A 14628-nucleotide genomic window follows, 5' to 3' on the forward strand; every position below is an offset into this window, starting at 1 on the left:
CTTTGTAGAAATTAAAATTGTAATTATTAAATATTGGCCTCCTAAGTTATTTATAGGAAGTCATAAAAATGAGAGAGTCAGCATATCTATCCCATACAAAACCAGGGTTCAAATAGCTCTACAAATGATTATCTAGAATTTTAGATATATCAATGTCAATCTCTAAGAACTAAACTTAGCACATTAATTACTTGTGTGTTTGTGAATTCCTGGCTTTGAACATTTTAATGATGAACTATAATAAGCTGCATTTAACATGTGACCCAATATATGGATAGATGTTTGAGTGTGTGTGTCCAAAAAGCAACTTAAACAATTTCTTAAAGCAATACTTTTGTTTGTCATGGTATGAAACTCTGCTTACTTACTCTGAAATTCCCTCCTGATGTTTTAAAAAAATTGTTGCCACTGCTAAAATGAAACCACAACCTATTCATGGATGATGACTCACAATTTGTAAAATACTGACTTTACAGACTGGCTTTGAAGACTAAGAGATTGTTCAAGTCAGCAAAATCCCAACCTCCCAGGAGGCAGAGCAGCCATAATTAAAGTACCTCCATTCTCCTCTTTAACACTCCCAGCGGTACTTCATGAAACATTTAGATTCTATGCATCATATTAAAAGCCATCGAATTACATTTTTATGCACTGGGCATGGTGGCTCACATTTTTAATCCCAATACTCTGGAGGCCGAAGTAGGTAGAGATGAGTTTGAGGCCAGCCTGATCTACATAGTGAGTTCCAGGCCTGCCAGGCATAAATAGTAAGAGCCTGTCTCAAAATAAAAATACAGTTTTACTATTGTACTGTGAGAACTCAAGCCTATATGTTGCTCTTTTATTTATAATCTTCAAGACATAATTTTACTAAAGTATCAATATCTTATAAATGTGATTTTGTAAGCAATAGTACTACATTAAGTAAAGGCAATGACCAGAAATGAGTTCTAAGTGACCAGTTTACTATGGAGAAATAATAGACTTAGGGAGGAACCAACCTTTTGATTCTAAATTTATGAACTCAGTATTTCAATATTTAAATTATTTATAAGTTAAATTTAAATAAATTTAAGTAAATTTTCTTCAAGCAAAATGATAATGATTAAATTACATAATTCATTATGGTACTATTCCACTGAGTGTCTCTTGATACTCCATCTATCTAAATATGCAAAATAGTATAAACTTTTATTTTAAACTATGTTCTCTGGGGGCAAAATAAAGACAAAGTTCAATAATATGCTTTCTAAGAAAATTATTCTTTTTGGTTTTGCATAATTCATTACTTTTTGATTGACTGTACAGTCCTAAAATAATTATAGCTTAACTGGACAAATGGCTAATTTAAATACCTCTCCCTCCCCTGTCAAAATCTAAATTTCTAGTACTATCTGAGACTATACAGACATGTTATAAACTCTTGTTTAAACAGAGAATTGTGAGGTTCTCTGGGGTCACAGATTTCTATGTGTGGACAAATGCACCAAGCAAGCCAAAACTTCAAACAGCAAGATTTAAGTCATTTCATTTTCTGTCTTCAAAACAGCACAAATTGGGGTTGCTAAAAGTATTTACTAACTAAAAAGTAAACACAGTTCACAAATATAGTAACTAAATGAGTTAATACGCGCACAATATAATAGAGCCTAGCTCAGAGTCAGTATAACTGAAGTATTATGTAGTAGCAGTAGTAGGCATAGCTGACTTAAGTGTCTTTAACAGCAATATTATCTAACTGCAGTCTAGAAATGATATTCTTGACAGCCTTTTTAAAGCTGTTTCTCAACTTACTCTTACTTCTTTGTCTCCAACAAAACAAATAACACGGAGAGACGGAACCCATCGTTTAAATTCATTCATCCAGTTGTGTAACGTAGACTTTGGAACTAAAACCATGTGGGGTCCAGGAATGTTTCTGTAGTGCTTCAGATAACCAAGCAAAGCAATGGTTTGTAAAGTCTTCCCAAGACCCTGCATTATCATCACAAGGGGAAAAACACATAAATACGCTTTTCAAAGGAAACGATTTATTAGAAATAACATCAGGTAAAATACTTGCCACCTATCTCACATTGGGAATTAGGTTTCCACCAATGAAAAGTAAGAGGGGAGACTTTTTTTAAAAAAGAAGAAAGACACAAAACCATTTCAGTTCAGTACTTGTCATGAGGGAGGAGGAAAAGAACCAATAACCTGTAGTCAAATTATTGTGTAATAAATTACCTTTCCATTGAGGACATGTTGACTCTATTTAGGAGCAAGTGAACTGATTACATAATCTCTTCTAGTAGGTGCAAAACTGGGAATGTTGAGATATATGTTTCACAAAAGTAGACTTCTTTTTACAACCTCCTGAGATGGTGACCTTTCTTTCCTATTGTCACCAGCATTACTCCAGCACAGGCATTAAATATGCAGACTGTGCATCTCAAGAGACTCACGGCTATCTACTTACACCTCACACCCTTAATGACCTTGGGAATCAAAAGGAACAAAACACTGCGGTGAGAAAAGACCTTAGAGATCTCTAAACACAGTGTGCTTTCTCAAAGTAATATGTATCAAACACCCGTGAGCCTGCCACCCCGCCCATGGGAAAGGTACCTATGCAGTACGCTCACCAGCCTTTTAAACTCAGTCTTTTAAAATAAAGAGTTGGGTGTGTCTCAGTGGAGAGTGCTTGCTTAGCATGAAGCCCTGGGTTTAATCCCAGCCTCACAAGTAAAAGTAAATACTAAATAATTAAGCAGCTTTTTGCCTTTATCTCTAAATGAAGCAGATAACTTCACTCTATAAATCTAAGCTAAATAGCACTTTTATGGACTATATCTTATCTGATAAGTCACTTAAGATGGATTGTTATGGACAATAGCCACCAAAACCTTAAAATGTTTAAGAAGATAATTCCACTTCCAGGAGTCCTGTAAGAACCATCTAAGAGGAACAGAAAAACTAAGGACAAGATTGTCATAGTAGCACTATTTATACCACACAGCTAACAGTCCAAATGGGCAGCAGCAAGACAAGAGTGGGTAGAAACAGTGGTACCTCCTTAAGACTTCTAGGCAGTAAAAACTTCCTTTGACAAACTGTTTTAATGATATGAAAAATACAAATGAATGTGAAGTCAGAATGCCAAATTATACATATGATATGAGCTCAACTATACATTTAGAAAAAAAGTTTAAAAAGAAAGATGTCAAAGTGACAACTGTGGTTATTTCTTGATTGCAGAATTACTATTACTTAATTAAAATTACTTAGTTACTTAACTTAAAAATTTATCTTTCTAAATTGCATATATTCTCTAAACTGTCTTCCTCTCTTTTGCTAATTAAAACAAGTTGGACATGATGGGATACACCTTAAATCTCAGCTACTCGGGGGGCTGAAGCAGGAGAATCGCAAGTTAAAAGCTTAAACAAAATAATGGGACTTTAACTCAAAACAAAATATATAAAAGGGACTGGTGTATAGCATGATAATAGAGTCCTTGCCTAGAACACACAAGGCCCTAAATTTAAGTTCCAGTACTGAAAAGGAAAAGAAAAGGACATTTTTAAAAAAGACAATAAAAGATAAGATGAATTAAAACATATCTGGCATCAGCAGACTCTTGAAGTGGTGTAGGAGGATCTTCTTTCTATGTGTTGCTTTCTATGTGTTGAATAAAGAAAACTGCCTTGGCCTTTTGATAGGGCAGCCCTTAGGTGGGCAGAATAGACAGAACAGAATGCTGGAAAGAAGGGAAGTGTGGCAGACACCATGGCTCTCCTCTCCAAGATGGACGCTGATTAGACTCATGCCAGTAAGCCACAGTGAAGTGGCGATACACATTAATGGAGTTGGGTTAAACAAATATGTAAGAGTTAGACAATAAAAGGTTAGAACTAATGGGGCAGGCAGTGTTTAAATGAATACAATTTGTGTGTTGTTATTTTGGGATATAAGCTAGCCGGGTGGCAAGACACAGCCTGCTGCTCCTCCTTACTACATTGAAGAACGTTTAGGTCATTTGTCTTAGACAGGTTGTGGCCAAAAAATTCTTGGGGGAAAAAATCCTGTTCTTTCTGGTGAGAAATGAATCAAGGCCCTTACCCTCTGAGCTGAATAATGTAAATGTAAGGTGTTACTGACTCTTGCTTTTTATAAAAATGCTCTGCCATACAATTAATAACTGCTCATCCAAAGATGAGTGCCTATGGGACTGACTAAATGTCATAGAATGCATTTCATCACTTGGCCTTCTGGAGAGTAGTCATTGAAAATATGGCTCCTAAGTCCCATAAATATTATATTATTGGGTAAAATAGGTCTATAACTCCCTCTATCCTCTCTTTAGTTTCATTATTTTATATTAAAATAAAATCTGGGCCTTCATATAATTCCCCTCATCTACTCAATTAGCATATTGTATGATCTTACTTTTTCAGTTATTTTACATGCATGACCATGATTTATTATCTTTGCAAAAGACTGTCACTTGGCACTCTACTCTTATGGAGACTCAACACTGAAGCTGAATATCGTGGCTATGCCTATAATCCCAACACTCAGAATGCTAAAGCGAAGAATTGAAACCCATTAGTCTGAGGACATATAATAGTGGCCTATTATAGTGAGTGACAAGATAACATTCATTCATGTATGAATTTGTTCATTCATTCATTTACGTATTGTTTGTTTTATACATCCTGCCTCATTCCCAAGAAGATGCCAGGTTGCCTATTGTAAAAACATGGAACACAAATCAAAGGCAAAACAGAAATGAAAAGTTATCAAGGAAAATTATACTAGAAGGTAAAGCATAAGAGAAGAAAAGGAAAAAAAGAAAAAGAAATCACCAAGGGCAGACCTAAAGGGGTGAAGAGATACGCCTTTGACATTGCACTTTTCTCTGGGCTTCCTAGAAGCCAAAGTGCAAACAAAAGCAAAAGCAAAAAGAGGTGTTGTAGCACTTCAGGAAATCTCCATTGATCTTTGTGCTGGGCAAAGGTCTATATTCTTGAAGTTGTTTGAACAATTGTAGACTACAAACATTCTTTAGCTGGCAGGAGACAGAGTTCAGAGGTGAAGAGCACTTGTTGCTCTGACAAAGGACCTGGGTTCCATTCCTGGCACTCATGTGATCGCTCACAACCATTCATAGCTCCAGTTCCAGGGGATCTGATGCCCTCTTCTCACCTCCCCAGGCACTGCAGACACATGGTACACATACAGGCAGACAAGACACTCACAAACATAAAGGAAAATAAATAAAGCTAAAAAGTAAATCATTTTGCCACTAAGTAAAGTTTCCAGGTATAGGGTTTGAGGGAACCCCAGCACAGGTAGTTCAAATTTACATGAAAAACTTCAAGTAACTCAGAACATATTTCAAATACCAGCGCCTTACCATTTCGTCAGCCAAAATACCATTGACTCCATTTTCATACAAAGAAATCAACCAGTTCAGTCCTCGAATCTGATAATCTCGCAGGGGTCCACCTTTCACATCTGGAAACAAAAATAAAGAACCTCTCATACTCTGCTAGGATACTCAAAGAAATTTGTTTTTCTCAAAAGGAACTGTTAAAACAGCCGTGATTGTGATGAAATACTCACAGGAAGGTGAAACCTCAAATCTAACACACACATTTGATGTTTTCCTACTCTCTGACAGCAGTTCTTCATCTTCTTCTTGTTCTGTGCGCCTGTGGCGATTGCTAAGGCGGGAAAAAAAAAACTTTTCACATTCAACGCCAGTGCTGAGGCACCAACGAAGTTAGGTTTGCTAACAACTTCTATGAAAAAGGAATGTGTTATCTGGTGTCTGGCATAGAACGTGCTAAGAGCAGTCTACATTTTTAACTAACTAAGTTCTGGTAAAGGAAAAAAAACAAATATTGTTGTCTCCAAGACATATTTATATTGCCAACAATCATATTTTATATATAGCTATACTGACAAAATGGAATGGGAAAGGGGAGGCATAAAAAGGGGGAAGAAAGTAGAGAGAAGGGTACATACTCTCCAGCAGAAACCAAGATCTGCTTGTCATCTTTCTTTACTCGAGGACGCGCCAGTTTCATGGTGAGAGGAGATGTTGGAGACTTCTGTGCTGAAGGTTGAATAAAATGTGCAAAAAGTTCTGTCTGCTTCAGTAAAAACTCAAATCTCTTTGCTCGATCTGCTTTCTAATTTACAAAAGGGAGGAAAAAGGAAAGGTTTATTTTATATTTTATATTATAACTTTTTATTCAAAGTTATTTAGCAAACGTTTATATTCTGCTTAATTCATGCAATATCCTTAGTGCTCTTAACATACTAATCTACTGAATTCCCTTCTGAAATCCAGGAGGTAATTACTAGTGCCATACCCATTTTACAGATGATAAATTGGAGGCACAGAATGAGCAAGGACCATTCCCAAGCTTCAACAGCTTGTAAGTAAAAAAATTTTAAAATGCTATTTCAAACAGTTTGAATAGAAGAAAAATGACCTGACAGATTTATTAAATGCCCCCCAAAAGTATACCCTTGGCATTGGAGGTACAATGCGGTGGCAGAGCATGTACCAAGGCCCAGAGTTCAAGTCCCAGTGTCAAAATATGACAAAAGAATCAAAAAGTCAAAGTTAGAAAATATCACTCATCCATCTTTCTAAAATATGATTCTCTTTTCCTTAATAATCGAAAATTAAACATCAATTATAATGCCATAAACATAGAAACACTTATAAATTGGGACCAGATGTGGCACACACATTTAATTCTAGCACTTGGAAGGCAGAGACAGGAAGATTTTTGTGAGATCAAAGCCATACTGGTTCACATAACAAGCTTTAGTACAACCAGGACTACACAGAGATACCTTCTCTCAAGAAACTCTAAATAAATAAACAAACAAACAAACAAATAGAACACATGTAAATTATGATATATACATACTAGAAATTTAACTTTAAGAATTACCAAGCTGTACCTAGAAATAACTGAAATCTTAGAGTATGGCATGGCATCAGCAGCTCTCAAAAAATATTTCAGCATCATGGTACAATAATGCAATAAACATTGCTTTGAGTTGTGGTAATCTGGAAAATTCTATTTTATGTTATTAGTATGCAAGCTTTCTGCCCAAGGGAAAGGATTTTAGAGAAAAAATATTGGTACACTCATATGGGAAGCAGTTAATCTGTATTAAGTACTGAATGATGTGTAGTCTAAAATTCAATAATCTCTGAAGCATTATATATAACTTGTAGCATGAAAATAAATGGCCTTTAATTATTATTGTTTTTAGATGTCTGTTGATTTTCTAAGAAAGAGGAAGAAGGGGTATAGGTGTGGACGAGAGGTGAGTTGGGGGGAATCTGAGGAATAAGGGGAGGGAAAACCATATTCAGAATATAGTAAAAAAATCTATTTTTGATAAAAAAATAGTAAAAAAAATAAAAATAACTGTGTTCAATACAAAACCTTAAAAGATTTAAAGACTTGTACCTCATCCTAGATAAAAAAAAAATGAAGTTGGTTTGGCTTTTCTTTTAGAGTTACTTTCTGACCATTCAGCAGAGATTAATGGTGAAAAAGTAATAAGAACACCAGAAACTTAAAAGAACATTCATTAGCACAGATACAAGACTTAGAAAAAATACATTCAGATGATGAGCTGGATAGAGGCCATAACTTTTTCACTTCATGTTATCCTCTCTGGAATGTTGTTTTTAGAACTGTTAAAACATCAACTGTCTCCTTAGATGTGGTCTTAAATGTCAAGGCACAGGCTTTTGTAAAACAGCTATCAGCAACTAAAACATTTATTTCCTCTCTGCTTATTTTTAAAACTGCAAAAATAGTCCTTCGGGGGAAAAATCAGTTCCAACTACCTGCCCAGGTCTCTATGACTGAAAATTAAACAAATCATAAAACAATATGTGGTATTCAACTAAGATTACACTACTTAAGTATGCAATCATTTCATGCATTGGTTAAATATGCCTGAATATACCTCAAAAGATGGATTACCATAATACATATTTTCCTGACGTATAGTATTAATTTATATACAAATTAAGGAGAAATACTGATCTGGAATCATGACTGCATATCCCTCAGGGTACAAAGCCACACAGATACTGCCACTGATACCTTCATCACTGAGCACACAAAATATTTTTGCCTTATAGCATCTTAGTATTGGCTAAAGAACACTGGCAAAAGTGAGATGTGGCTTCTCATCTCAGCTATTCCACGTAGTTTCCGTGATCCTTAATTTTCTCCTTTGAAAATGAGATTAATTTATTCAATAAAAAGTAATAGTTGGTTCAGTGGGGAAAGTGCTTTTCACAACAGAATAACATCCTGAGGTCAGATCCCTAGCACCCACATAAAAAGGTCCATATGATGGCACACACCTATGCTCCCAGCATTGACAAGAAGGAGGGGTGAATCTCTAGAGCTCACTAGCCATTCAGCCTGACCAAATCTGTGAGCTCTTGGTAAGACAGTTTGTAAAAATTAAGTAAGGTAGAGAATGGTTAAGGAAGAAACCCACCCAAACCCCTTCCTCAGAATAAGGAGGCCGGAATCAAAAAAAATAAGATGTGCTGAGGAAGATAACTGACATTCACATCTGATCCACGCACACACACACACACATACATACACACTTGTGACAATTTAATGTTTCAAATCACATTTGTACTCAGAAATATGATTATGAGTCATAAACAGACAAATCTTTTTCATCTTTCATATCACTATAAAATTAACTATAAGCCATGTATGATGGAACTAATAATCACAGAAATCAGGATGCTAATAAAGCTGGAGAGATAATCACAAGTACAAGAACTTCTGCCTGGAATTATATAAACCAGACCCATCTACAAACAAACAAACAAACACACACACAAAAAAGAGAAGTACAGTGTTCACTACCTTACCAAGGGCATATTTACCATTTTCTCTTCATATTCTGGGTCCATTTCCTTTTCAGATTTGGACGTTTTAGCAGTAAGTTTGAGTTGAAACGGAGAAGTGGTTTTCTAGAATTTCAAAGGAAATAAATATCAGTCAATTGCAAAGCAAGGTCTTTAAGCTTGTCAATGTTCTTCCTTAAAGAAAGCCAAAAGTAATTAAATAACTTGATACATAAATCACTGAGGGACGTGCATGGAGCAATGATGAGAGCAAGTTATGAAGCAGGGCTTATTTTAATCCAGTTCTGTGCACCTGAGGTCCAGTGACAACGCTGAGATATCAGAGAGATGGCATTAATTAGAATAAAAATCAAAAATAAAACACTAAGCCTTTTTGTCTATTTTTTTAATTAAAGCAGAAGAGATGTGTAACCATAAAAAAGCAGACTTGGAAATCCTGAACAGGCTAATGCTCAACCACAAACCAAAGAATTCAAGAAATGTAAATAATAACCCTCCCAAACACTTCTTTATGTACTGGAAACCAGCCAGACTTTCAGAATAAAAGACTCTGGCTGCTGTTTCTGAAACGACACTTTTAAAATTTGTTTTCCTAGACTAATTAAAGCATGTATGTTTTTATATATTGCGACATGATCTCATACACTTAAAATAATCCAATAGTACAGCTTCAAACTGGTCACTTTATTTCCTCTGGAAAGAAAACTATTCTGGCTATGTTACAAAAACATTTTATTCAAGTGATTCATCAGAGCTATTCTCTATTAACTGTTGACATTTTAATGCTATAATTTAGTGAACACTAGCATCAATTAGCAATGAGAAGTCTAAAATAACCTGTCAATACAGGGTCAACATCTTATGAAGAAACAAGCCTATTGATTTAAGTATCACAATATACATAGAGTAAATATCCTTCTCTGGGAAAAATTAAAAGATAAAATAACAAAAACAAGAATCTATTCATTAAGATGAATACCAAGAATACTTGAATTTGAACACAGACTTTGCAGAAATTAAAGTACAAATCATTTTTATGAAAACAAATGAATTGAGGTCACTTTTATCACAACTTTTGTCCACCTATCTCTGAAATCGTCCATAGTAATTCAGCACCAGAATCTGACCTTAAACAAGAAAATAAAATGCCTCCAATGATTCATGACTGTCTTCCAACATTTTCTAAAGGTTTTATTTTGAGGAAATTCAAAGATTATCGAACTCGACCATGGTCAGAGTCCTACTCTGGAGCACTGATCACAGAACGTCTATCTAGAGTGGCACACCGCAGCTTATGTGCAGTGGTCAACTATGTGAGTTGGCTTGAATGCAATTCTGGGTGGACTGGAATAGAAACTGAGAAAGACACTTTGAAGAGCATACATTCAACATATCCCATATGCTGGAAGTCATGATGCATGCCTCTAGACCCAGCACTCAGGAGGCAGAGGCAGGCAGATCTCCATGAATTCAAGGCCAGCCTGGTCTACAGAGTGAGTTCCAGGAAAGCCAGGGCTATGTGGACAGACCCTGTTTCTGTAAGACCCTGAAAAAAAAAAACACACAAAAAAGTCACATATATATTACATGTCTCATTTTCAAAGCAATAAAATCTTAGATATCAAAATATACATAAAATACTCATACTTGTATCTTAAAAGGTTAATGAGGTGGAGTTTTCAAGTTTTAAAACAATAAGTATCTCATCAAATACATATATATATACATATACAAATATATATATGGGAAATAAACTTCACTTTCAGAAGATTACATCTCAGAAAAACATTTTATTAATTATTTCTGTGCTTAAAAAACTAATCACATGCTAATTGAATCCTTCATCTAGAGTAGTACTATTAAAGGATATGGGTAATCACTTTATTGACACTACTATCCAAAACAATTCTTTTTTATTTTTTCAGGAACCAGAAGATAAGAAAAAATAACCCCGTGTGGGCTAACTGTCACAATCGGTTCACTAACAGCTCTATCCACGTCCATCTCATTTGATAGACCAGCTTTGCACACCCAAAGGGATGAAAGCAGTACCAAATGACAAAATAAAGACTACTCAAACAAGGTGTATTGTGGAGACCAGGAAGACATGGCAGAACTCCGTGACTGAAATCCTGTTCTCTATAGTAGCATCCCTTATTCCTGGGGTTAAGCATCACTGATATTTTTGTATTTTACAGATGCTTTAAATGCTATGTCCTATACAATAGATAAATTCCTTCTGATTAAAGTAGATGAAATCTTTAAAAAGCAAAAGTACATACCCTGCTATTGAGGAGGTAAAAATCATTAGAGGGAGAAATAATTAGAAGCTATTATTACTTTTTTAAAGAGTCTGAGAAATGGTTATTTAGTTGAGGGGAAACAAGCTGCTTAATGTCAACCGGCTTTTTATCACTAACAAAGCATAAAAACCAATGACTATAAGGAAAGAATGAATGTGTACTTCTTACAGATTCAAGGTAGTTCAAAATATGCATAACATTTTTAAATGGTGTGTATATATGTGTGTTTCTATACATTTGCTTGGCTATATGCACATATGAGTGTGAAGGTGCCATGTATCAAGTGTGGGGAACAGAAAAGAGCATCAAGGTTCCTTCTCTTTTGCTTTCTACTTACTCCTTGAGGCAGTGTCTCTCTCTCAACCAAGGGCTGCTTTTTTTCCACTAGGCTAATAGCCACCAAGCCACCCCCGCCCCGCAATCTTTCTAGCTCTGTCACCCTCAAAATTAAGGTCTTCAGGTGTGTACAGGCCTAGTGTGTTACCTGGCTAGCGGGACCCAAATTCTAGTCCTCATGACTGTCCCAATCTAAACTTCTAAAGACAACTGAAAAATTAAAAAAGAAAATATTGAGCAAAATAGGAAACTTTGGAGATCCAGAAAATGCAGCTTCTATCCTGAGTGGACAAATGAGGTTCCACCAGAGCAGTGTATAGAGTTCATGAGCATACAGAATACACTTCATGTTTGGTAAATATATTTTATTGATCCCCAGTCTTTTCACAATGAAAATCCAAAAACTTATACAGTTTCAAAATTCAGCATTGACTACTTTCAAAAAAAGAAGGAAGAAGAAAGAGGAGGGGGGAGTAGGAGGGGGGAAGAGGAGGAGGGAGGAGGAGGAGGAGGAGGAGGTAGAGAAGGAGAAGGAGAAGGAGAAGGAGAAGGAGAAGGAGAAGGAGAAGGAGAAGGAGAAGGAGAAGGAGAAGAAGAAGAAGAAGAAGAAGAAGAAGAAGAAGAAGAAGAAGAAGAAGAAGAAGAAGAAGAAGAAGAAGAAGAAGAAGAAGTTAGTACTTATATTTACCAGTCCAGGGAATAAAAAGCACCTACATTTCTGAATTTTGATACATGGTATTTGATCCGGCTTTAATCATCAATGTTGTCTTGGTGATCCACGTATTACACACATCTTCCATCCAGTATCTCCAATGGTTTTCATTTAGCACTACAGCTGTCTTCTGCTTAGTCAACTTTGTAGACTGAGTGACTTAAGGAACTGCTGGGATTTAGCGTCACTCCTCCAATTCGAGGCGAAAAGATGCTCATCTCCTCCCAAAGCTGTCCGTTTAGTGGCATAGTATTGCATAATGACTCATACCAACCCACTTGAGAACTCTAAAGCATGATTTCAATTACCCACCATTTTTTAAATCATCATGTATGTCATAAACAGAAAAATATCCACCTATATACGATCTGTTCTGCAACTTTGTTAGACATCAAAACTTCTTATACTCCATTCTCTCCTTTAACGTCAGTTTTCAAAGCATTTTATAGTTTTACTTGCATATTCATGTGACATAATACCTGCTTCCTGGATTGGCCTGTAATAGGTGTGATTGACAGTGGTGCCTTTTCATGCATGCATCAGTAGTAGTTCATTCTACAGACTCGGACTTTACAACAAATTGACAAAAAATTGCCTGTGTCCAAGAGTGAATGGTGCCCCAGTAGGCAAGGGAAATGAAAGGCTGGAAGACCAAGCCAGATGTGTGTGTGTGTGGAGGTGGGGGTTGGGGGAGCGGGGGCGGGGGTTCATCTTGGTGGCCTGGGGCGAAACACTATACCACCAGGGGCGGGGCAGAAGAGGGTGAGGGTGCAGAGATTGGACATTTTTCCTAAGACAGCAAGCATGGTTCCTCAGTGTGAGGCTTATAAGATAACCGTGGAGAGGTTATTTTCTTGACATGACACCCCCTCCTCACCATGAGGTAGGGATCAAAGGAACAAGGGGGATTATTTTTTTTTATTTCTGTAATCCCAAAGACAGGCAGTGCCAATCAAAGAAAGCATTCTCTTCCAATCATTTTTCCCCTTCCCCGTCCTGCTCCCCCTACCACCAGCACCTTGAAATTTAAATTACAAATATAAGCCCCAGTCAAACCCCCTTCAGCGACGGTGGGACTGAAGGGCCCAGATTTCCCAGGCAGAGGCCGATGGGAAGAGGGGGGTAGAATAGGAGAAACCAGCGAGGAAAGGGAGAGGCGAAGGCTTTTTCCTGCACAGCCCCATCCTCCATATCGTTTCCCCAGTTTCGGGAAGGTGGGGGACCCGGGGCTAGGAAAACTCGGGGCTCAGGATCAGACACCCCGCTACCCTGCCGCGCCCTCGCCCTGCCCCGCCCCCGCCCAGCAGGCAGCCGGCAGGAAAGGGGGAGGGGAAGGAATGCTAAATGGTTCTGCCGCCCTGCTGCCCCCATCCCTGCAGGGATCGTGGTACCTGTCGGCGCCAAAAGGTCAGGATTTGGGCCCCTATGAGGGGCCAGGCACAGGATGTGACCGGCATACACAGAGCGCGCGCACACACCCCTTTCTATTTACCTCCTTCTTCTTCTCGCCCTTCTCAGTGGCCGAGGTGGCTTCCGTGGTGGCGGCAGCCGCTCCCTCCTCCTTAAAGGTGGACGGCCCGGGCTGCTCATCCTCTATGACCACGATTGTGGCTCTGGCATCCGAGGTTGCCACGGTGGCTGCCTCTGTGGCCGTGTCCGGCTCCATGGCGTTGGAGCGGGAAAGATGAAGGGGAGAAGGGAGGCTCCTGAGCGGTTGCAGTGGCTGCGCTAGGAAGAGCTAGATAGAGCAAGGGTAGGGAATACTAGCTTCCAACCCCTTCGCTCGCCCCCCACCTTCTTTAAATAACCCTCAACCCTGCCCCACTTCCGTCCACCCACCCTACGTCATGGCCTCCCCCCATCACCCTCCCCCCTCCGCCCCCCCTCACCAATCGCGAGACTCCCCCTCCCCACTCAGAGCCCGGGCTGGTCCCACACGACCAACTGTTGCCTGAATGTGGGGTGCACACAGGGGTGGCGGACAAAACCCACACAGCTCATGATCCCTTAAAAATTCTACTTTTCCATATGCCCCCAACAGTGAGCCTGAGTTTCCCTCACAGATGTGTGCAAAAGAAATTCTCTTTCCCTCAAATCTGCTCTACCTAGTCTGCACCTCTGTGCCTCGGTGTGGGTGTGTTCTCCCCTCCTTGCATAAAGGACTCCTCAGCCAATGACTGCATTGTAAAAGGTCTTTCTCGGTCTACAGTTTTTTCTTTGGAAAGCCCAGAACCCCTCTGGGGACTGCCCTTTTGCAGGTTTCTGGAAGAATTAGATTGATAGTATACACTCAACCTTCAGAAACTCAGTTGGAAAAGAACTTGAATCACTCGACGGCAAATACTCCCTCA

The 14628-nt window shown here is 38.2% G+C and overlaps 1 protein-coding gene across 7 annotated transcripts in view; it reads right to left on the reverse strand.

Annotated features, from left to right (window-relative positions):
• Window positions 1-14081, reverse strand: part of Smarca1 (SNF2 related chromatin remodeling ATPase 1) — a 73016-nt gene extending 58935 nt beyond the window's left edge. For 3 of the 7 annotated variants that reach the window (XM_087902611.1, XM_087902607.1, XM_087902605.1), the window contains exons 1-6: window positions 13770-14081; window positions 8930-9031; window positions 6013-6179; window positions 5608-5708; window positions 5399-5499; window positions 1795-1974 (exon numbers count right to left, since the gene is read on the reverse strand). In XM_087902611.1, coding sequence (XP_087758737.1) covers window positions 1795-1974; window positions 5399-5499; window positions 5608-5708; window positions 6013-6179; window positions 8930-9031; window positions 13770-13943 — 825 coding nt within the window. In that variant the 5' untranslated portion in view covers window positions 13944-14081. Of the gene's footprint in view, window positions 1-1794; window positions 1975-5398; window positions 5500-5607; window positions 5709-6012; window positions 6180-8929; window positions 9032-13668 lie in introns of all 7 variants that reach the window. The other 4 variants (XM_087902608.1, XM_087902606.1, XM_087902610.1 and 1 more) reach the window with 3 other exon arrangements.
• Window positions 14082-14628: the final 547 nt, after the last annotated feature.

This window comes from Myodes glareolus, chromosome X (assembly GCF_982192425.1).
Source record: "Myodes glareolus chromosome X, mMyoGla1.1, whole genome shotgun sequence".
NCBI classification, from domain to species: domain Eukaryota; kingdom Metazoa; phylum Chordata; class Mammalia; order Rodentia; family Cricetidae; genus Myodes; species Myodes glareolus.